General features: G+C 44.6%; 1 protein-coding gene across 3 annotated transcripts in view; it reads left to right on the top strand.

Moving 5' to 3' along the window:
• Positions 1-14998, top strand: part of JAML (junction adhesion molecule like) — a 33765-nt gene extending 18767 nt beyond the window's left edge. For all 3 annotated transcript variants that reach the window (XM_003253219.4, XM_003253221.4, XM_012495989.2), the window contains 6 exons: positions 2417-2526; positions 4760-4997; positions 8361-8499; positions 10851-10944; positions 12113-12199; positions 14534-14998. In XM_003253219.4, coding sequence (XP_003253267.1) covers positions 2417-2526; positions 4760-4997; positions 8361-8499; positions 10851-10944; positions 12113-12199; positions 14534-14626 — 761 coding nt within the window. In that variant the 3' untranslated portion in view covers positions 14627-14998. The remainder of the gene's footprint in view (positions 1-2416; positions 2527-4759; positions 4998-8360; positions 8500-10850; positions 10945-12112; positions 12200-14533) is intronic.
• The last annotated feature ends 8125 nt before the right edge of the window (positions 14999-23123 follow it).

The raw sequence follows: 23123 nt of genomic DNA on the forward strand, positions 1-23123 counted from the left end.
CATCCCTTGCTTGAATCTGATTTCTAAAAAATGGAGTTGCAGGAGGTGGCCTCTGGCCCCTCTCCTAATTATCCTACTTTTTTTCATTATCATTTTTCTCTTAATTCCAAAGCTCTTGTTCTCCAGGAAGAAGAAGCAAATCAGATGCCTGTGCCCAAGGAATCTCTTTTTTTTTTTTTTTTTTTTTGAGGTGGGGTCTTGCTCTGTCACCCAGGCTCTGGAGTTGCAGTGGTATGATCACGGCTCACTGTAGCCTTGAACTCCTGGGCTCAAGTGATCCTTCTGCCTCAACCTCCTGAGTAGCTAGGTCCATAGGTGTGCATCACCATGCCTGGCTTTGTTTGTTTGTTTGTTTAAGTAGAGACGGGGTCTCCCTACGTTGCCCAGGCTGGTCTCAAACCCCTGGGCTCAAGTGATCCTCTTGTCTCAGCCTCCCCAAATTGCTGGTATTACAGAGGATTCTCTTTTTGCTTCCTTTTTCTGCCTTTGGTCTCTAATGCCATGCCTGAACACTTGTCCATGCAAACATAGCCTTTTCCTGCTTAGAAGAGACACAGAGGGAACCACAAGGAGTCAATTTCAAGAGCTGAGGAATCCATGGAAACAGGCTAGGGCAATGTTAGAGGTAGTCAGATATTCCCCCAGTGGCTAGTGGAGCAAGCTGTATTTTTTTTTTTTCTTCCAGCTAGAATGGGAATAGATCCAACCCCTAACAATTTTGCCTAGTGGAACATGTTGCAACTTGCTTTATGTAAGTTGCCTCCACCAACATGGCAACTCCATTTTTTGCAGTCATCTATAATTTTCTCTACAAAGTTTACCCTTCAGTTGACAGTCTCTCTATGATTCTACCACTTCAATTCTTTTTTTCCTAGTTCTCAATTTAAATACTATAGATGAAAATAATAATTAGATTAATGTCCTCTACTTTTGCTCTAGAATCAGCCATCCTTCTACTTATGTGGCGTACCACAGTAGAGTGAGTGAGAAAACTCGGGCTTTCCTTTCACTCAGGCCTGGGCTTAAATGTTGGCTTTATCTTTCCTGGCCATGTGGCGTTGGGCTCCTTTATTTTCCTTCTCTGTAAAATGGGAGAGTAGTCATACAAACCTCAAAATATTGTAATGACTAACTGGTCTACCATGTATAGGGTGTTTAGCACATGGTGGTGCATTGAAAGGAGTCAGAATGTTCAGTTGTTATTATTGCATTTTAAAAATAGAGTTTAATTCTTAATGTGCTGATAGATTTAAAGGGAGTTTGCTTCCTTACTGGTATTCTTTGGAGTAACTTTTTTATCGCTTTCAAAATAATTCCTTCCATAGATTTTAGAGTTCATAATATTTTCTTTTGCTTTCCTCCTATTGTGCATTTCTCCTGCTGGGCAGGAAGTTACTCTTTTCCCAGGGAAATAATTTGGATGAAAGGGTGGCTTATGCACTCTGTTCCCTCGTGATCTTTGCTTAACACTCTTTTGAAGGAACTCTGTGCACTTAAGAACTAGACTTGTGTCTTCCTTATACACCATCCTGCCTTTCATTGCTTAATCAACTTTGTGGTTGATTTGTATAGAGCATTACTGAAAAATCAGAAATGTCTTTCTACTTCTTTTCTTTTTCACGGGCCACTTAAAATGACTTATGTAATAAACATATGGTGGATCAGCTGCTTGTACAATAGGCAGAAGGAAGAGCCTAGGAGTTGGAAAGCCAGAAGCAGGGGAAGTGGGGAGGGTGGGGGCAGGAGAGAGCAGGATTAAAACAGAAAAGTCAAGGAGAAAGCTGTCTTTTGTCTTGGCCTAATTAGCAAGGAGTCCTGTGACTTGTACCAAGGCCAGAACTAGGTCCTAGAATAAAAGAAAAATAATAAAAGAAGTTGAAGAAAGTTACCCATGGTTCATTTTTTTAGTTGGGAGAGTCAGTGGGTTAAATATAAGAATGAGAGTTCTATAACTTTCCACTTCCCATTTATGCTAAGCAGATGTTGGTGTCTAAGATGATGAACATAGAGTGGAGGCTTTGAGATTTTCCATACTTCCCTTCGTACAAACTTGATGTGAAATTAGAGTTCATGGGAGGAATTCCGGAAAAGGGGAAAGAGAAAGGTATTAAAGAGGACCAGAAAGTGTTTATGGTGGTATGGAGACAGCAGAAACCTTCAGGCTTGGTACATATGGGCAGTTAGAGGGTATTCTTATCTTGGGGATGATGCTGTGCTGGTCTGAGGGAGGAGGCTCTGAGTACTTTGCCCATGTGGAATCATCTGGATCACCTACAGAGGGAATACGTACAGTGTTTGGTGGTGACAGCGATTTTTGCTGCTGAGGGTCTTTGGCTAAACATGATCTCTTCTAGAAATTCTTTGACTTCTATAGATTATAACTTGAGTCTGACTTGATTTACCGTTTTATCCTCAGAGCTCATGGTCCGTGTGGGTGAATTGATTCAGATGGGATGTGTTTTCCAGAGCACAGAAGTGAAACACGTGACCAAGGTAGAATGGATATTTTCAGGACGGCGCGCAAAGGTAACAAGGAGGAAACATCACTGTGTTAGAGAAGGCTCTGGCTGATGGTGTCAGGACAGAGGTAGAATCAGGCACATGAGGAGGTGTTGCAAGAGCCTGGGCTTTGGTGCTTATCAGAACTGGACCTTCTCCTAGCAATTTCAGCTTTCTGGTGGGAAAGATAACTCCCATGAAGAACAAGAAGAACAAGATGATGATGATGATGCTTAACTTTTAGATGCCGATATGAGATTGTACATGTAAAGCATTTTGTATAAGACTTGGCCCCTGCATTTTAGTTTCCTTCTTTCTCCCTTTTCCTTTGTATAGAGTCCATGGGAGAAAGAGGGAGATGATTTTTGTGGCCCAGCCAGGAAAGCAATGGGCTAGGCATAAAAGTGATTACACTTTTATTCTTACTGGGGTTAGTTCTGTGAGTTTTCATCTGTGCCCCATTGCCCCATTTATGTGATGGAGGGAATTTTCATGGGTACTTCACGTGTTGGATTGATTGATCCTGGGGGCCAGGGTTAGGGGTATTTCACGGGAACTCTATAAAGCAGGAAAAAGCAAGTTCATTCATTAGACCAGTAGATCTCAACCATGATGTGGCCGTATATTTATGGGTCAACATGTGTTGTGGGGGTATCCCAAGTAACTTGTTATTAATAAAAGTTAAGTTGCAAAATTTATTAAAGACTAACTTTTATAAATTAAAACATATTCCAGGTCATCTCTCTAACAAAGTCATTTGCACTTGATTCCTCTATGCTATCTGAGTGGGTCACAGTGGGTGACATCGTGATGGAGTATGGGGAATTACATCTGGTCCCAGGTTCACCCCTGAGAGCTTGCCATACATTTAAATGTCATCCATTGAGTGATTCACAGGAGAAAATAAGACGAGAATTGACATTTTGAGGTTGTGAATTTGAATCACAAGAGACAAAATGTTAGGGGCCAGGTCACTTCATTCATGTTTGTGTCTACACACCCATTAACTTTTCTTAAAAGCTTTAAAAAAGCAATCTACATGGCTTTTTTTTTTAATGCCAATATTCATTTAACAAGTTATTTTTAAAGCATCTGCTATATGAAGAATACTTAAAGCCCCAGTCCTGATGGGAAACTTACAACCAAGATGGAGGGAGATACATGTAAAATAACAAAGAAGTATATAATACATCAGGCAATAGTAAGAGCCTACGGGCAACAATAAAGCTGGAATTTGTGGTTTTTGTTATGTGGGTGCTTGGGGAGCCCTCGCTGAGATGACATTTGAGGAGAGGGGTGAAGGAAGTGACGGAGTGAACCCTGCATATGTGTAGGGGGAAGTGTTCTTGCAGTCATAGACAGTAGCAAATGCAAAGGCCCTGCAGCCAGTATGCAAGGAGCAGCCAAGAGGTCCATGTGGCTGGAGCGCAGTGACCCAAGTAGGTGAGGGAAGAGCAAGTAGAAGTTGAAGTCAGAGGAAAAAGGAGATGGGCTGGGTCATGCAGGGCCTTGCATTTTAGTAGAAATGGGAGTGGGGGCCATGAAGGATTTTGAGCACAGGAGTAACATGATTTAACTTACATTTTTAAAGGCTCATCTGCTGAAAATAGATTGTCATAGAGAATAAGCAGGGAGACAAGTAAGAAAGTTGTTGCAGGAATCCAGGTGAGAGATGAGCTGGACCAGAATGGTATCAGTGGAGGAGGTGAGGACTGGCTGGATTGGGGATATATTTTGAAGGTAGAGGTGATAGGATTTGCTGAGGGATTTGATGTGATTTGTTCCAGAAAGACAGAAATTAAGAATGACTCCAAGATTTTTAGCCTGGGTATCTGGAGGAAAGCACTGCCATGTACCAAAATGGGATGGACTGGAAAGAACTGGTTTGGGGGAAAGATGAAGAGTTCAGTTTTAGACATGTTTCAGGTTCCTATTGGAAATCCAACTAGAAATGTCATCAAGAATAAAAGTATACTTTTGCTTTTTTTATTGGAAAGGTGCACGAAATGAAAGTCCTCCTTTTCTTATCCTTCCGTTCAGATGGAACAACTGTTCATGGTCTGGTGATGTCCCTCACAAGTACACACGCATGCACATGTGTGTGTACGTGACTTTGTGTTATTTAATGCTTTCTGATAATACCTTTACTGCCTTCACCTAGTAGGGCCTTGGAGTCCTGAGATCTTCCCTCCCCCATTTTCTCTGCTCCCCGCTCCACTCCAGTCCTCACAATATCATACTTTCTGCCTTTCACTTCTAGGAGGAGATTGTGTTTCGTTACTACCACAAACTCAGGATGTCTGCGGAGTACTCCCAGAGCTGGGGCCACTTCCAGAATCGTGTGAACCTGGTGGGGGACATTTTCCGCAATGACGGTTCCATCACGCTTCAAGGAGTGAGGGAGTCAGATGGAGGAAACTACACCTGCAGTATCCACCTAGGGAACCTGGTGTTCAAGAAAACCATTGTGCTGCATGTCAGCCCGGAAGAGCCTCGAAGTATCTAACATTTGGCTGGGGAGCATTGAGGGACCTCCTGGCTAGTGCATGGGGCCAGGACTAGAGTGAGGCCAGAGAGGTTCCTATGATGCAAAATTGAAGGAGGCATCAGGTGCTGACTCTGGCCTTGCACAACCCTGAGAATGATGCCTCCTTAGAGGTGGCCCCTCAGGTGCCTGGCTTGCCTCACCCTAGTTCTGGCCCTGCTGCTAGGCCAAGAAGAGGGGAGCTAATTTAGTGAATACCAATCCTCTGCCAGACTCCACTCATTGCCAGGGTCATCTAGTGATGTAAAGATACAGAGCTCAGGGAAGGATTGGAGTTGATGTCCAAAGTCAGCATACTTGGTTTCAAGGGAGGTGCTGTATGTGCTAGAGTGGAGCGGGAAATGATCCTAAGCCAGTGAGAGACAGCCAGGAACAGAGAGAAACATGCAGGCACCAGAATCAAAAATGGAGGGGTTTTCTGATCAGAGGTTCTGGATTCTGGCAAACAGTGTGCATCAAGGCCAGTGGTGTGTAGGAGAGGAAAGACTCGATTGTGTTGACAGAGAGAGGTTGATAAGTGAGGGGTTAAAGTTAAACCACAACCCAATTAGCAATCAGGATGTGGCCTGTGGACTTTGCCTCTTGCTAGGGCCTTCAGGAGTTGGCTGTGGTTGGCTGGGGGTGGGGAAGATGGGGTGAGGATGGAACATACCTCATACCTCAGGCCAGAGACTTAAGTCTGTGGAGGCACCTTGTCTCCAGCTGGAGAGGGGAGCAGGGCAGATGGGTTTCTTAAAGAACCATCATCTCTCTGTGTGCTTCCTTCTCAGAAGTCCAATTCACAGAGAAAATCGAGCCATTATGGGGGCTCATGAAGCTTCTCCACCCACAAACATATCTGTTTCCCCATTCTTATCTCTGCCCTGCCATCCTGAGGCAGAGGAAGGTCCCTTCTGCTCTGGGCTTATCTGGCCCCCTGTGCCCAGGTGGCATCCTTCTCAGGAGCCTTACAACATGGCTCTTTGAGCTCTCACTTTCTATTGGCTTCTACCATTCAATGGACACATTTGCTCAATTCTACCACTTAACTACTCCAGCTCCATTCCATGTCTTTTTTTCTTCAGCTCCATTCTGTGCCTTTCTTTTTCTTAAGATTGCTTTCCTGAGATACAATTCACCTGCCACACAATTTGCCCATTTAAAGCGTTCAGCTCAATGGTTTTAGTACATTCAGAGTTGTACAACCACCACCACAATCATGTGTTTCTTTCTCAACATGGCCAAATAGCTTGCTAAAGGTCTGTGTTTGGTATCTTACTGTCTCATCTCCCATTAACTCCTCAGTGCACTGCATTCTGGCTTATTCTACCTCTACTCCAGCTTAGATCACCAATGGCACTGCAATTATCCATCCTCAGCCTTCTCTCCCTCAGTAGCATTTATATGCACTCTGTGTTGGACACAATTCCACACACACCCATGGATATACTTAGTCAACTCTACACAAGTTTTCCACAAATCCTTCATACGCAACATGTCTAACCTACCCCTGCACACACCTCCTCAGCCCATCTCTCCAACCTCAGTTGTCTAACTAGATGCCTGGGGGTGTGCTTGATTCTTTCCCTTTCCTAGACCCCTAATCTAACAGGTCAGGTCAACAAGTCCTTGACTCCTACTACAGACTCTTGAAGTTGTCTTCCTTCCGAAGTTGTCTTCCTTCCAGTCTGTCACTGACGCCTTAGTTCTGGCTGTCTTCATCTCTGTCTTGAACTGTAGGCCTCTAACCAGTCTCTGCTTTCTCTCTCAGCCACTGCTCCTCATTCTTCATGTGGCTCTTGGTGCCATCTTTCTAAATCACATTAAGAACTTTCTCTTCCACTGCTAATAATCTTTCAATGGTTTTTTCATTGCCTGCAGAAAAATGCCAAATTCTTGGTTGAGATAGTCAAGATCCTTCCTGACTTGGACCCTGTCATCTCTCCAGCCAAATTCTCCAGCACACCCACAGATGCCACTTTTGTGCCAGACCCATTGAACTCTTTCTAGTTTCTAAAGTCACCATCCTGTCAGGCCTCCAGATCTCGTGCAGAACATCCCCGCTGTCCTTCTCCATATTGTCTGCCCAACAAACTGGATGTTTCCTATAAGTCTCAGGTTAAACTTCAGAACTTTTGCTGGCAAATTCTCACTTGCTGCATATAGAATTGGACACCCTTTTTTCTGTGCCCCTCTGTTGTGGGGAAAAGAAAGAGAGATCAGCCTGTTACTGTGTCTATATAGAAGGAAGTAGACATAAGAGACTCCATTTAGTTCTGTATTTGAGATGCTGTTAATCTGTGACCCTACCCCCAACCTTGTCCTTGCAAGAGACATGTGCTGTGGTGACTTAAGGTTAAAAGGATTTTGGGCGGTGCAGAATGTGCTTTGTTTACTGAGTAAGGAGAAAACTGCCTTTAGGAATAAGGTGGGGCTTGCTGAAGCAATACTGCTAAAAGGTTTATGGAGATGTTCGCATATACATTTCAAAGCACAGCACCGGTGATGGTAAAGATAATTATGAATAAATACTAAGGGAACTCAGAGGCCGGTGCCGGTGTGGGTCCTCTGTAAGCACAGCACCGGTCCCCTGGGCCCCGCTTTTCCTTCTCTACACTTTGTCTCTGTGTCTTATTCCTTTTCTCAAGTCTTTCGTCCCACCTAACGGGAAGCACCCACAGGTGTGTAGGGGCAGGCCACCCCTACACTCTGTTCCCCATACAGACTTCTGTTGTAGCACCTACAGCAGGCTGTGGTTTTCTGTTGACGTGTTTGTCTCCTTCCTTGGAAGCAGGGACCACACATCATTCGTCTCTGAATCCTCTGTACCTAGTGCTGTCTGGCCCTGAGGAGGTGTTTGCTTTATGTATTTAGAAAGAACCATGCAGATGAGTAGAAGGTACTGTATGGGCAGAAGTACCTCCGGAGGCTTTACTTGGTATCGTCACTGTGGGCCTGAGTCTTGCGGCATGAGTTCTTTTGAAGACAACCACTTGCCCTAAGGAAGATCAGTAGCCTCTAAAATGCCTGTTATTTCTGGGTCACTTGTTAAGCCAAATTTTAGAATAGAATTGTTGATGAGAAAGGAAACTTTACTAGAGGTGAAGTGCTAGCCTCTTCTCCCACTCACCTTAATCTACATTTCAGGGTAAACGAGGGGGTTAGACTTTGGTTCTCAATCTCATGGAGACAGTGTCCCTAATGTCCAGATATGGGGTGGAGTCTGGCCTTCCCCTCTGCTTCCTGGCCTGGCTGGTGCTACTTGGTATAGGGCTGTGGGGCTGTCAGCTTTTTGCTAAGTATTGAGACCCTCTCTTTGCTTTTCTCCTTTCCCAAGCACTGGTGACCCCGGCAGCCCTGAGGCCTCTGGTCCTGGGTGGTAATCAGCTGGTGATCATCGTGGGAATTGTCTGCGCCACAATCCTACTGCTCCCTGTTCTGATGTTGATCGTGAAGAGGACCTGTGGGAATAAGAGGTACAGGGCTGCCCCCGCCCCTTGGGTTGGGAGGCTGGGGGTGCAAGGCTGCCTCTACCCCAAAGTGGAAGACGGTGATAGGGCCCTACCTATGCCATTCTCACAGAAGGGGGTATTTTTAAATGGAATCACCTGTGGTAACCCTGCCCACTTTCCTTACTCTGCCCGGGAAAAGAATTTAATGTTCCTACACTCTCCTCATTCACTTTGTTATTATGTAAAGACTACAGACTCCCTTAGAAATGGGTGTCTCAGTAGGGCATAATTCAGAGCATAAATCTTTCACAAGAACTATCATGGTACCATTCACTGCCTAAGAGATGATTTTTAAATTATCCATACTGTGCGTTCCGCATAGAAGCTAAGATCTTAAGGGTTGCCAGTGGTTTTATCTAAAAGACCACATTCTAATTATGAGATATGATTTTTGAATGGGTGCCCTCAGGTTCTAAATGAATTATTATTAAAAGGTGTTTTTGGCCAGGGGCAGTGGCTCATGCCTGTAATCCCAGCACTTTGGGAGGCCAAGGTGGGCGGATCATGAGGTCAGGAGATCGAGACCATCCTTGCTAACACGGTGAAACGCTGTCTTTACTAAAAATACAAAAAGTTAGCTGGGTGTGGTGGCGTGTGCCTGTAGTCCCAGCTACTTGGGAAGCTGAGGCAGGAGAATGGCGTGAACCTGGGAGGTGGAGCTTGCAGTGAGCCGAGATCGCGCCACTGCATTCTAGCCCAGGTGACAGTGTGAGACTCTGTCTCAAAATAATAATAATAATGTGCTTTTAAAGGCCTGAATTTCATCAGTAGTTCTCCCAGGGTCTCAGAAGTGCCCAGATGCTCCAACAGGGACACTAGTGTTTCACTGGCTGTTGGCAGATCCATGTCCCTCAGTTTATCCAACTATCGATGGAGTATGTTTGTAGTGCAGATTGACTCCCTCAGTGGGAAAGGGCCTCATGAATAATCTTGACTTTTGAGTGTTCTTTCCCAGTGGGTCTTGGATCCTGCAGAAAACACTTGTGCCTGCTAAGTTTTCACTTGCGCTCTCTAGGGCTTCCTGATTTGGTTTTGAACTTGGCTGGCCTCTCTAAAGGTCTTTGCTCTGGGCATGCTCGGAGCACTGAGCTAGACAACCTGGATTCCACTCTCAGCTTACTTCCCCTGTCGGGACCTCAGTTTCCCGCCAAAGGAAAGGTAGCACTGCCATGTCTAGTCGTTTATTCTAAAGAAATAATTAAATGGATATGCTGAGATTTGTGCAAAACTGCAGTCTTGCTTATAATTAAAAACAGGGATAATTGCCAGTGTCTGTCAGAAAGGCAATGATTCAGTGAAACAGTGTTTCACTCAATGAAACACTCCAGATCCCTCTACGTAATGACATGGAAAGATATCCCAGGGGTAAAAATACAGAATTTATGGTATGACCTCATTTTTATAAAAGAGAAAATAATGTGATGCTCACTCCAGCAGCATATGTACTAAATACATTTTATGTGAGCTTATGCTTACACTGAGAGAGGCTTGGAAGGATAGTTGTAAAATGTGGGTAATAGTGTGGAATTTGAGATGAAGGAGAAGGTGGATCCCATGGGGTGAGGGGTTGCAGGGAACTTCCACTTCCAACTGTCTACGTTTCTGTATTATCTGAATTATTTTACAATGAGAAGATACAACTTTAAAAGCAGAAAATACAGTGAAAATATTTCCACTGAGACCAAAACATATGGTTTCTTTTCTAGCTTAAACCTTGAATTTTTTTTTTTTTTAGTTCTGCCTTAGGCCAAAATAGAAAAAAAGAAAGTATGTTCAGAAGGCAAACGGCCATGAAATCAAAGGCCAAGGGACCCCGACAGGGCAGGCGCAGAGCTCCTCGCCTGGGGCTTGGGTGGGGTGTTTGTGGGGATTTTTCTGCTCCGCCCCCCGGAAAGGCCAGGAGCCCTTCGGATTGGCGTCTTGCTGAGCTCCTGCTGCCCCCTGCTGGTTCCGCGGCACTCCCTGGTCCTCAGAAACGTAGACAGGATGGTCAAATGGAATCCCATCTCCCCTCTCTCTTCATTCACTTAAAATTACCTCTCCCATACGGACTGAAAGTGGCTTGAGTGATAATAGAGAAGTTGAAGCTGTTTTTCAGCCTAAATTATCTCCAGAACGGCTTCTTGTTCTTCATTAGAAGAGATGCGCTTCTCAGGTTTCCAAGTGAGCCGGGTAGCCCTGGCTGCAGGAGTCCAGAGAGAATAGTTCCTTCTCTGGTGTTTCTCTCTTCACAAAGCCAAGAGGGGATCTCATGTAGGGACCCTTGAATAAACCATGCCCGCTGGTTAATTCCACATGCTTTTCATGTCTTGCAGTTCAGTGAATTCTACAGTCTTGGTGAAGAACACGAAGAAGACTAATCCAGGGATAAAAGAAGAACCCTGGCATTTTGAAAGATATGAAGGGGAGGTGAACACACGCTTCAGCCTAAAACACTAAGTAGATGCAGGCCTGGGCCGTTCTCATTCCCCGGGGAACCATATCTTACCCATTGTATGTCGCAGCTTGCAGGCCAGTGCTTGGCACAGAGCAGGGACTCAGGAAGCCTTTGTCACTAAAATAAGAGCCTTTGCGGAGTACAGTGCATGGGGCCAGCTGGGCCAGCCCCGGGCAGCAGATCCTGGTATTGGGCTGAGGAAAGAGCACTGCGCTTGGAGTCAGAAAGATCTGCCACCTCCCTGAGTCTCATCAGCAAAATGAGGATAAGGATAAAGATATTATAGTTGCCCAGCCTGCTTGACAAGGTTGTTGTAAGGCTCACATAAGGTGATGATATGCAAATGCTTTGTAATCTAGGAGGTGCTATTTGTCTAAAGTCTAATGGAGAATTATAATACATTCAGGAGTTAAGGAGTTCTAATGCTTAAAATGAAATAGTCTAAGATCTTAGCAAGAAAGGATTAAGAAGGACTTTTCTCTCCATATTGATTTTGTAATGGAGTTACAAATAATTGCTTCTAGAGACTGAGAAATGGATTGGTTTTCTTTAACTCCTATTCTTTCTTTAATTTTTAAAAAGCTCTTTGAATAGTTACCTTTCTCTATTTTGGGCTGTTTTTGTCCCAAGAGTAGGATTTTCTCCCAGTAGAGTGCAGTAGTCCAAGAATGGGCCACTGGATGATACCGCTTTCCCAACGAGTGACAGGACCATGAACCTCACAGTTGTGAGGTTCAATGAGGGCTGGCCCTGCCGCATAAATCCTCTGAGGGAGACGATGACAATTCACTGCTGATTAATGCCATTCTGCCTTTACTGTAATTAGAAGGAAATAACCCCAGAATACAAGGAATTTAGCAAGATAAGGAACTCCTGCTGCTACCTAAACATCCATCTAAACAAAGATGTTTGGCTTTTGAAGCAAAGAGTTTGGTTCTTAAGACTGTGTTCTTTGACAGTTAATTTTCAAGAAGACTGAAGACTGAATTATCATTATTGAGAATTCTCTAGGTCTCAGTAACCCTCTGAACCTACCAGTTTGGGTGGTCGATGCCCAGCAAATAGGATTAGGTGGCCTTTTCTCTGGTGTATAAGATTCATCTAATTTTAAGGAAGTTTTGTACCATTTTCCCCCTCTAGAAACACATTTACTCCCCAATAATTGTACGGGAGGTGATCGAGGAAGAAGAACCAAGTGAAAAATCAGAGGCCACCTACATGACCATGGTGAGAATGATGCTGGCCCCAGCCGAGCCAGGTGTCAGAGGCTCAGGTGGTGGTGGTGGTGGGCGTGGCTGGGTTGCCCAGGGAGGCTGCTGAGGGCAGTGATTTTTCTAAGTAGCAGGAAAGTCTGAGAAACTGAAGTTCTGCTGGATAGAAGAGTGATATCAAACTTTCTTACCCAAGCTCAAGGATTAAAGGTTATCACCAGAGATTATTTATATTAGTGGTGAAAAGAAGTGAAGAGTGGCCTTTACTGGGGTCAGGGAGAATGTCTTTTGCCTCATCAGTTCAATCTAATAAAGAAAACATGGCCGGGTGTGGTGGCTCATGCCTGAAATCTCAGCACTTTGGGAGGCCGAGGTGGGCAGATTGCTTGAGGCCAGGAGTTCAAGACCAGCCTGGCCAATGTGGCAAAACCCCCTCTCTACTAAAAATACAAAAATTAGCCAGGTGTGGAGATGCGTGCCTATAATCCCAGCTACTTGGGAGGCTGAGGCACGAGAATTGCTTTAACCTGGGAGGCGGTGGTTACGTGAGCCGAGATCCACCACTACACTCCAGCCTGGCGACAGAGTAAGACTCTGTCTCAAAAAAAAAAAAAAAAAAAAAAAAAAAAAAAAGGCCGCGCGTGGTGGCTCACGCCTGTAATCCTAGCACTTTGGGAGGCTGAGGCGGGTGGATCACTTGAGGTCAGGAGTTCAAGACCAGCCTGGCCAACATGGTGAAACCCTGTCTTACTAAAAATACAAAAAATTAGCCAGGCATGGTGGCAGGCACCTGTAATCCCAGCTCCAGCTACTTGGGAGGCTGAGGAAGGAGAATTACTTGAACCTGGGAGGTGGAGGTTGCAGTGAGCTAAGATCACACTACTGCACTCCAGTCTGGGAGACAGAGCGAGACTCCTGTCTCAAAAAACAAAAAAACAAAAACAACAATGAAAAGAAAATAGGATAAATAGGATAAGATCCTTGGGCAAGTATTGTGTTGCAGTGAGTTGTTTTCCTTGCTGTCAAAAGGTCAAAGTAGGGTTCCTTCCAATGCTTAGATTTTGTTTCTTAACTTTGTGACTTATTATACCTTCTCATAATCTAACTGCCAGGCAGGCTACATGCTGGATCTCATACAATATTTTGGAGTCTGATTCCTACTTTCCCTTTGCTTAGACTTCTGTAGCCCCTTAGAGAACTACAGCACCTGGAAAAGGCACCTCGGAGCATGCAGTGAGTAGGGGTAGGGACAAAAGGAGTGAGCTGGCAATGAGCATGGTGCTATTTGGAGACTAATTATAGGCACCCAGCCTATTAAGGAGCAGTGTTCTGCTGGGTTTGGGAAGGCTGGCCTCCTCTGCTTGTGGAATGATGGGCTTTGTTTGTTCCTGTCACACCAGCCCTGAGGACACATGACTCCCAGCTGATTGCAGCAGAGAGAGGTCTGCCAGGGAAGTTTGAGATCAGAGGCCTGGCCTGGATCCACTGAGTGAAACATTAACTCCACTCTGAAGTTGCAGCTGAATGGAATCATTTTCCCCCTGTGTCTTTCTCCTATACTGTTATGTGATGCTGCAGTAACTTGCGAGGCCTCATCCTGGCTCCTGGAGACCTGCTGATACAGTTGCCTTGTGTCTACTGCTGAGTGGGTCACCAGCCAGGGTGGCACTGTTTGCAGAAAGTCTCCGAGGTGGAGATGATGCAGGAGGAACAATTGTCTTCACAGCTAACTTCCCCAGGTTTAATGCTAGGCGATTATGGTTTCGATTTTGTGGAAAACACCATTCCTGTCGTCTTGATCTAGATCCGATAGAGTAAGAGGGGAGGCCTGGGCTGCAAACTCAAAGGCTGGCAGGGGCCAGTCAAGTTATTTTAAAATATGATGTGCCAAGTTAAATAAGCCTGTTGGTGAATCTGGGACTGCAGGCCACTTGTTTGAGACTTCATTTATAAACATGTTCTCTGATAGGGAGCAGGGGTAACAAAGAGCCTTTGTTTTTTTGTGTTGAATTGATGAAATTCATGTAAATGTAGCGGCACCTTGCTGTTTTCCCTTTCTGAGGCTGTAGACACAGGTTAAGGTCACAAGCTGTGGAGTTAGACAGACCTGGGTCCAAATTCTAACTCTGTGTTGCAGCCCAATGGTCTTGGGCAGGTAACTTGGCCTGTCTGAGCCTCAGCTTCCTTATGCTTAGAAAGGCAATAATAATACCTACCTTCTGGTGGTAAGGATCACATAAGATAATGCATATGAAATTCAGTACTGGGCCGGGCTCAAGAGAAGAGCTCAATGATTATGGGACTACTTCTTACGAGTATGTTTTGTTTCTTTCTGCCCTTCCCCCCACAGCACCCAGTTTGGCCTTCTCTGAGGTCAGATCGGAACAACTCACTGGAAAAAAAGTCAGGTGGGGGAATGCCAAAAACACAACAAGCCTTTTGAGAAGAATGGAGAGTCCCTTCATCTCAGCAGCGGTGGAGACTCTCTCCTCTGTGCGTCCTGGGCCACTCTACCAGTGATTTCAGACCCCCGCTCTCCCAGCTGTCCTCCTGTCTCGTTGTTTGGTCAATACACTGAAGATGGAGAGTTTGGAGCCTGGCAGAGAGACTGGACAGCTCTGGAGGAACAGGCCCTGCTGAGGGGAGGGGAGCATGGACTTGGCCTCTGGAGTGGGACACTGGCCCTGGGAACCAGGCTGAGCTGAGTGGCCTTAAACCCCCTGTTGGATCAGACCCTCCTGTGGGCAGTGTTCTTAGTGGATGAGTTACTGGGAAGAATCAGAGATAAAAACCAACCCAAATCATTCCTCTGGCACATTATTTCTAAACAAGTGTGGTTTGTGGAAATCGTTCCATTTTTATGCCTCCGTTGAGCCCTGGTGAGGAATTTACAGTTAGAAACTTTTGGAACAACTGAAGTTCCTGGAGGAAAGCCAAACCGTGCTAACACACTAGAGGCTGGTTTTGGTCCTGGGAAAGGTTTGGGGTGAATGGGTTGGAAATAGGGTATGAATACAGCCTTGGGATTTAACTCAGTGGTTCTTCATTCCTGCTGGTGGCTCCTTGCGGGGCCTCACCACAGGCCTCCTAATTTGAAATTTCTGGGTGAAGTTTAGGCATTTGTCTTTCTTGATACTCATGGGTTGCCACAGTGGACAGCCACTGATTTAATTCTTGGTCTGAAATGTGCGGTTCCTATACTTTTGGTTGCTATTGTAAGATTTGATAGGGTTAGTCTTAAAAATCCTTTGGTGGGGGGCACCCAAATTGGTAATGAGGAAGTCAAACTGTCTCTGTTTGCTGATGACATAATCATAAACCTTGAAAACCCTAAAGACTCATCAAAAAAGCTCCTAGAGCTGGTAAATGAATTCAGCAAAGTTTCAGGATACAAAATTAATGTATACAAATCAGTAGCTTTGCTGTACACCAATAGCAACCAAGCTGAGAATCAAATCAGTAACTCAATCTCTTTTATAATAGCTGCAAAAAAATTAAAATACTTAGGAATATACTTAACTAAGTAGGTGAAAGACCCCTACAATGAAAACTACAAAATACTGCTGAAAGAAATCATAGACAGCACAAATGGAAACACATCCCATGGTCACATATGGGTAGAATCAATATTGTGAAAATGACCATAATGCCTGTATTTAGTTTGTTTTCACACTCCTGATAAAGACATACCCAAGACTGGGAAGAAAAAGAGGTTTAATTGGACTTACAGTTCCACATGGCTGGGGAGGTCTCAGAATCATGGCAGGAAGTGAAAGGCACTTCTTATATGGCTGTGGCAAGAGAAAATGAGGAAGATGCAAAAGTAGAAACCCCTGATAAAACCATCAAATCTCATGAGACTTATTCACTACCATGAGAACAGTATGGGGGAAACCACCTCAATGATTCAAATTATCTCCCACTGGGCCCCTCCCACAATATGTGGGAATTATGGGAGTATAATTTAAGATGGGCTGGGCGTGGTGGCTCACGCCTGTAATCCCAGCACTTTGGGAGGCCGAGGCGGGCAGATCACAAGGTCAGGAGATCGAGACTACGGTGAAACCCCATCTCTACTAAAAAAAAATACAAAAAATTAGCCGGGCATGGTGGCAAGCGCCTGTAGTCCCAGCTACTTGGGATGCTGAGGCAGGAGAATGGCATGAACCCAGGAGGCAGAGCTTGCAGTGAGCCGAGATTGTGCCACTGCATTCCAGCCTGGGCGACAGAGCAAGACTCCATCTCAAAAATAATAATAATAATAATAATAATTTAAGGTGATATTTGGGTGGGGACACAGAACCAAACCATATCATTCCACCTTTGGCCCTTCCAAATCTCATGTCCTCACATTTCAAAACAAATCATGCCTTCCCAACAGTCCCCAAAGTCTTAACTCATTTCAGCATTAACCCAAAAGTCCACAGTCCAAAGTCTCATTTCAGACAAGGCAAGTCACTTCCACCTATGAGCCTGTGAAATCAAAAGCAAGCTGGTTACTTCCTACATACAATGGGGGTACAGGTATTGGGTAAATACAGCCATTCCAAATGGGAGAAATTGGCCAAAACAAAGTGGTTACAGGGCCCATGCAAGTCTGAAATCCAGCGAGGCAGTCAAAATTTAGAGCTCCCAAAATGATCTCCTTTGACTCCAGTTCTCATATCCAGGTCACACTGATGCAAGAAGTGGGTTCCCATGGTCTTGGGCAGCTCCGCCCTGTGGCTTTGCAGGGTACAGCCTCCTTCCTGGCTGTTTTCATGGGCTAGCATTGAGTGTCTGCAGGTTTTCCAGGTGAACGGTGCAAGCTGTTGGTGTATCTACCATTCTGGGTAGTGGATCTACCAGTGGAATGGTGCAAGCCGTTGGTGGATCTACCATTCTGATCTGGAGGACAGTGGCCCTCTTCTCACAGCTCCACTAGGCAGTGCCCCAGTAGGGACTCTGTGTGGGGGCTCTCACCTCACGTTTCCCTTCTGCACTGCCCTAGCAGAGGTTCTCCATGAGGGCCCCGCCCCGTAGGAAACTTTTGCCTGGGCATCCAGGCATTTCCACACATCTTCTAAAATCTAGGCAGAGGTTCCCAAACCCCAGTTCTTGACTTTTGTGCACTCGCAGGCTCAACACCACATGGAAGCTGCCAAAGCTTGGGACTTGCACCCTCTGAAGTCATGGCCTGAGCTCTATGTTGGCCCCTTTCAGTCATGGCTGGAGTGGCTGGGATGCAGGGCACCAAGTCCCTAGGCTGCACACAGCACAGGGACACTTGGCCTGGCCCATGAAACCATTTTCTCCTAGGCCTCCTGGCCTGTGATGGGAGGGGCTGCCATGAAGACCTCTGACATGCCCTGGAGACATTTTCCCCATTATCTTAGGGATTAACATTCAGCTCCTTGTTACTTATGCAAATTTCTGCAGCCAGCTTAAATTTCTTCTGAGAAAATGGGTTTTTCTTTTCTATCACATTATCAGGCTGCAAATTTTCTGAACTTTTATGCTCTGCTTCCCTTATAAAACTGAATACCTTTAGCAGCACCCAAGTCACCTCTTGAATGCTTTGCTGCTTAGAAATTTCTTCTGCCAGATACCCTAAATCACCTTTCTTAAGTTCAAAGTTCCACAAATCTCTAGGGCAGGGGCAAAATGCCACCAGTCTGTTTGCTAAAACATAATAAGAGTCACTTTTGCTCCGGTTCCCAACAAGTTCCTCATCTCCATCTGAGCCCACCTCAGCCTGGACCTTATTGTCTATATTGTTATCAGGCTTTTGGTCAAAGCCATTCAGCAAGTCTCTACGAAGTTCCAAACTTTCCCACATTTTCCTGTCTTCTTCTGAGCCCTCCAAACTGTTCCCACCTCTGCCTGTTACCCAGTTCCAAAGTCTCTTCCACATTTTCAGGTATCTTTTCAGCAATGCCCCACTCAATGGGTACCAGTTTACTGTATTAGTTTGTTTTCTTTTTTTTGAGACAGAGTCTCGCTCTGTCACCCAGGCTGGAATGCAGTAGTGCGATCTCGGCTCACTGCAAGCTCCGCCTCCTGGGTTCATGTCATTCTCCTGCCTCAGCCTCCAGAGTAGGTGGGACTACAGGTGCACACCACCATGCCTGGCTAATTTTTTGTATTTTTAGTAGAGATGGGGTTTCACCATGTAAGCCAGGTTGGTCTTGATCTCCTGACCTCGTGATCCACCCTCTTTGGCCTCCCAAAGTGCTGGGATTACAGGTGTGAGCCACCGCGCCCAGCCATTAGTTCATTTTCACACTGCTGATAAAGACATACCCGAGACTGGGAAGAAAAATTGGACCTACAGTTCCACATGGCTGGGGAGGCCTCTGAATCATGATGGGAGGCAAAAGGCACTTCTTACATGGGGGCAGCAAGAGAAAATGAGGAAGATGCAAGAGCAGAAACCCCTGATAAAGCCATCAGATCTCATAAGACTTATTCACTACCATGAGAAGAGTATGGGGGAAACTGCCCCCATGATTTCAAATCATCTTTCACTGGGTCCCTCAAGCAACATGTGGGAATTATGGGAGTACGGTAATTCAAGGTGAGATTTGGATGGGGACACAGAGTCCAACAATACCACTGCCAAAAGCAATCTACAAATTCGATGCAACTCCCATCAAAATACCTCCACCATTCTTCACAGAAATAGAAAAACAATCCCCAAATTCAAATGGAACCAAAAAACAGCTTGCATAGCCAAAGCAAGATTAAGCAAAAAGAGCAAATCTGGGGGCATTAAATTCCCCGACTTCAAACTATACTATAAAGCCAGTCATCAAAACAGCATGTTACTGATATAAAAATAGGCATATAGACCAATGGAACGGAATAGAGAACCCAGAAATATAGCCAAATACTTACAAGTCAACTGATATTTGATAAAGCAACCAAAAATATAAAGTGGGGAAAGCACACCCTATTCAACAAATGGTGCTGGGATAAATGGCAAGCCACATGTAGAAGAATGAAGCTGGATCCTCATCTCTTTCCTATACAAAAATCAACTTCAGATAGATCAAAGACTTAAATCTAAGACCTGGCTCCATAAAAATTCTAGGAGATAACATTAGAAAAACCCTTCTAGACACTGGGTTAGGCAAAGACTTCATGACCAAGAACCCAAAAGCAAATGCAACAAAAACAAAGATAAATAGATGGGATTTAATTAAACTAAAAAGCTTTTGCACAGCAAAAGAAATAATCAGCAGAGTAAACAGACAACCCACGGAGTGGGAGAAAATCTTCGCAATCTATATATCCAACAAAGGGCTATTATAATATCCAGAATCTACAAGGAACTCAAATAAATCAGCAAGAATAAAACCAACAATCCCATAAATTAGTGGGCTAAGGACATGAATAGACAATTCTCAAAAGCAGATATACAAATGGCCAAGAAACATATGAAAAAATGCTCAGCATCACTAATTATCAGGAAATGCAAATCAAAACCACTGTGCCATACCACCTCACTCCTGCAAGAACAGCCATAATAAAAATTTTTTTTTTAAATTTTAAATTTTAGATGTTGGCATGGATGTGGTGAAAAGGGAACACTTTTACAAGGTTGGTGGGAATGTAAACTAGTACAACCATGATGGAAAGCAGTGTGGAGATTCCTTAAAGAACTAAAAATAGATCTACTATTTGATCCAGCAATCCCACTACTGGGTATTTGCCCAGAGGAAAAGACGTCATTATATGAAAAAGATAGGCTGGGCATGGTGGCTCACGCCTGTAATCTCAGCATTTTGGGAGGCCAAGGCAGGTGGATCAGGTCAGGAGTTCGAGACCAGCCTTGCCAACATGGTGAAACCCTGTCTCTACTAAAAATACAAAAATTAGCTGGGTGTGGTGGCACATGCCTGTAATCCCAGCTACTTGAGAGGCTGAGGCAGGAGAACTGCTTGAGCCTGGGAGACGGAGGTTGTGATCTGAGATTACACCACTGCACTCCAGCCTGGGTGACAGAGCAAGACGCTGTCTTGAAAAAAGAAAAAAAAGATGCCTCCACATGCATGTTTATAGCAGCACAGTTCGCAATTGCAAAAATATGGAATCAGCCCAATTGCCCATCAATCAATGAGTGGATAAAGAAAATAAATATAGTATATATATATATAATATATATATATAATATATAATATATATATATATAAAATAATATATACACACACACACACCATGGAATACTACTCAGCCATAAAAAGGAATGAAATAATGCCATTTGCAGCAACCTGGATGGAACTGGAGAACATTATTCTAAGTCAAGTAACTCAGGAATGGAAAACCAAACCTCATATGTTCTCACTTATAAGTGGGAGCTAAGCTATGAGGATGCAAAGAAGAAAATAAATACGGTATAGATATACATTTATATATATACCATGGAATACTACTCAGCCATAAAAAGGAATGAAATAATGCCATTTGCAGCAATCTAGATGGAACTGGAGAACATTATTCTAAGTCAAGTAACTCAGGAATGGAAAATCAAACGTTGTACGTTCTCACTTATAAGTGGGAGCTAAGCTATGAGGATGCAAAGGCATAAGAATGATACAATAAACTCTGAGGACTCAGAAAGGGTGGGGAGGTAAGGGATAAAAGACTACACATTGGGTACAGTGTACACTGCTCAGGTGATGGGCGCATCAGTATCTCAGGAATCACCACTAAAGAACTTACTCATGTAACCAAACACCACCTGTTCCCCAAAAACCTATTGAAAAAAAATCCTTTGGGGTTGGGTGCAGTGCCTCATGCTTGTAATCCCAGCACTTTGGGAGGCTGAGGGGGAGGATCACTTGAGGCCAGGAGTTCAAGACCAGTCTGGGCAACATGGTGAGACCCCCATCTCAATAAAATAAAGTAAAATAAAATAAAATAAAATAAAATCGATTAGCTAGGTGTGGAGGTGCATGCCTTTGGTCCCAGCTACTCAGGAGGCTAAGGTAGGAAGATCACTCGAGCCCAGGAGTTAGAAGCTGCAGTGAGATATGATTGCACCACTGCACTCCACTCCAGTCTGGGCAACAGGCTGAGATCCTGTCTCAAAATAAGAAAGAGGAAAGGAAGGGAAAGGGAAGAGGGAGGAAAGGAAGGGAAAGGGAAGAGGAAGGAAAAGAAGAAACAAAAGAATATCCTTTGGTTCTGAACAATTTCCAGCCTCTAAGGATCAGCCTGAGTTCAGCTCTGGTCTCCTTTCCTTGACTGCCACAGACCCTTTCTTATTCTCTGCAACCCTTTCTTATTCTCTGCAACCCTTTCTTCATATTTAGCCATGCAGGGCCAGATAAAGAGGAGGTCTTTTCTGTTTTTCTGATTTCTGATCCAGTCTTAAATGGGGCTACATTTTTTTTTCCTTTTTTGAGACGGAGTCTTGCTCTGTCACCCAGGCTGGAGTGCAATGGCACCATTACGGCTCACTGCAACCTCCGCCTCCCGGGTTCAAGTGATTCTCTTGTCTCAGCCTCCCAAGTATTACAGGTGATTACAGGGATTACAGGCGCACGCTGACACGCCCGGCTAATTTTTTGTATTTTTAGTAGAGACGGGGGTTTCACCATGCTCCCCAGGCTGGTCTTGAACTCCCAAGCTCAGGCAATCCACCTGCCTTGGCCTCCCAAAGTGCTAGGATTACAGGTGTGAGCCACTGCGCCTGCTGGGGCTACATTTTTAATGATTTCCCCAACTCTCCAAACATTAGGATCCTCTCATAACACACCGGTTATGTTCTAGTTTAGACATGGATAAGCATCATTAAATGCTTCCTTCCTATCTGCCAGCTCTCGATGAGGAGTATGTCAGGCTTTTCCATATGGGTGTTGAAGGCAGTATCCTGTCCCAGACATACCAGGGACACATATTGGTGAGAAAAGTAGAGGGGGAAGAGGACTCTCTTGTATCCGGAGTGTTCATGGAGAGGAAGTGGTTTCATTTCTGGGCTACTAAGTAACTTCTCTCCTGGAATAAGGGACCCTTTTCCACTTCCTCAAATATTGTGTGCATTGGAAGATGGCCTTCAGGATACAGAGTTAGGTGGGTGAATGGTGATTTTACATCTGTTGCTCAGGGTCCAAGAAAATAATTAGGATAAGAGCAGGAGGATGGGCTGGACAGCTTATCCACATGATCCTCAGCAGGCACTTGGACCGTGAAAGTGTAGGTGTGCCCAAATTCAAATTTGATTCATTCAGAGTTTGGCTTCCATTCTGGGTTCGGCAGTTGTGACTGAGGGGGAGGAAGAGGAAGCCCACATCTCTGCTCCAAGGCTTCTTCCCCACAAACCTTCTTCTTATCCACAGGCGTGGAGCCAAGGTTGAGGGTGGAAGTCCACAGTTGTCAAACACTAATTTCGCCTAAAGCCAAAGCAGCCCTACAGGGGACTGGGAAAGAGACCTGCTTCTCTCTCAGCCCTTCTGCTAGAGGTGGTTTGTCCATTACACCCAGGAACATGAAGGGAAATTGTGTAGGGAATGGGCTTCAAGATCAAATAGCCCTGGTTCAAATCCTGGCTGCCTCTTCCTCTTCAATATGCAAAGTGTGTTTAAGTCCTTTGAGGCAGTTTTCCCTATATGTAAAATGGAGACTCACAGAAGTTTGTCAGTTTGTTTGTTTTGCAAGGACTGAATGAGGTAGTATAGGGGATAGTGCCTGGCCTGAGCCCTCCATTTCCTTCAAATGTGTTTTTCCAGGTAGATGTATCTTCTTAACGTCACTCAGAAATGAAGAACCCACTCAGAAATAGGTTATTTTATCTTCTATTTAATGCTAGTCAATCTTTGCTATTCAATCTTAATAACACAATTAACAATAGGGATGACAATATCTTCTGGTGATTCAGTCCCCATCTCTTAATTTTGATTTCTATGGACAAAAAGCCCTTTACCAAAATCCCTAAACTCCTCTTCCTATCCAAAGAA

This window comes from Nomascus leucogenys, chromosome 15, assembly GCF_006542625.1.
Source record: "Nomascus leucogenys isolate Asia chromosome 15, Asia_NLE_v1, whole genome shotgun sequence".
NCBI classification, from domain to species: domain Eukaryota; kingdom Metazoa; phylum Chordata; class Mammalia; order Primates; family Hylobatidae; genus Nomascus; species Nomascus leucogenys.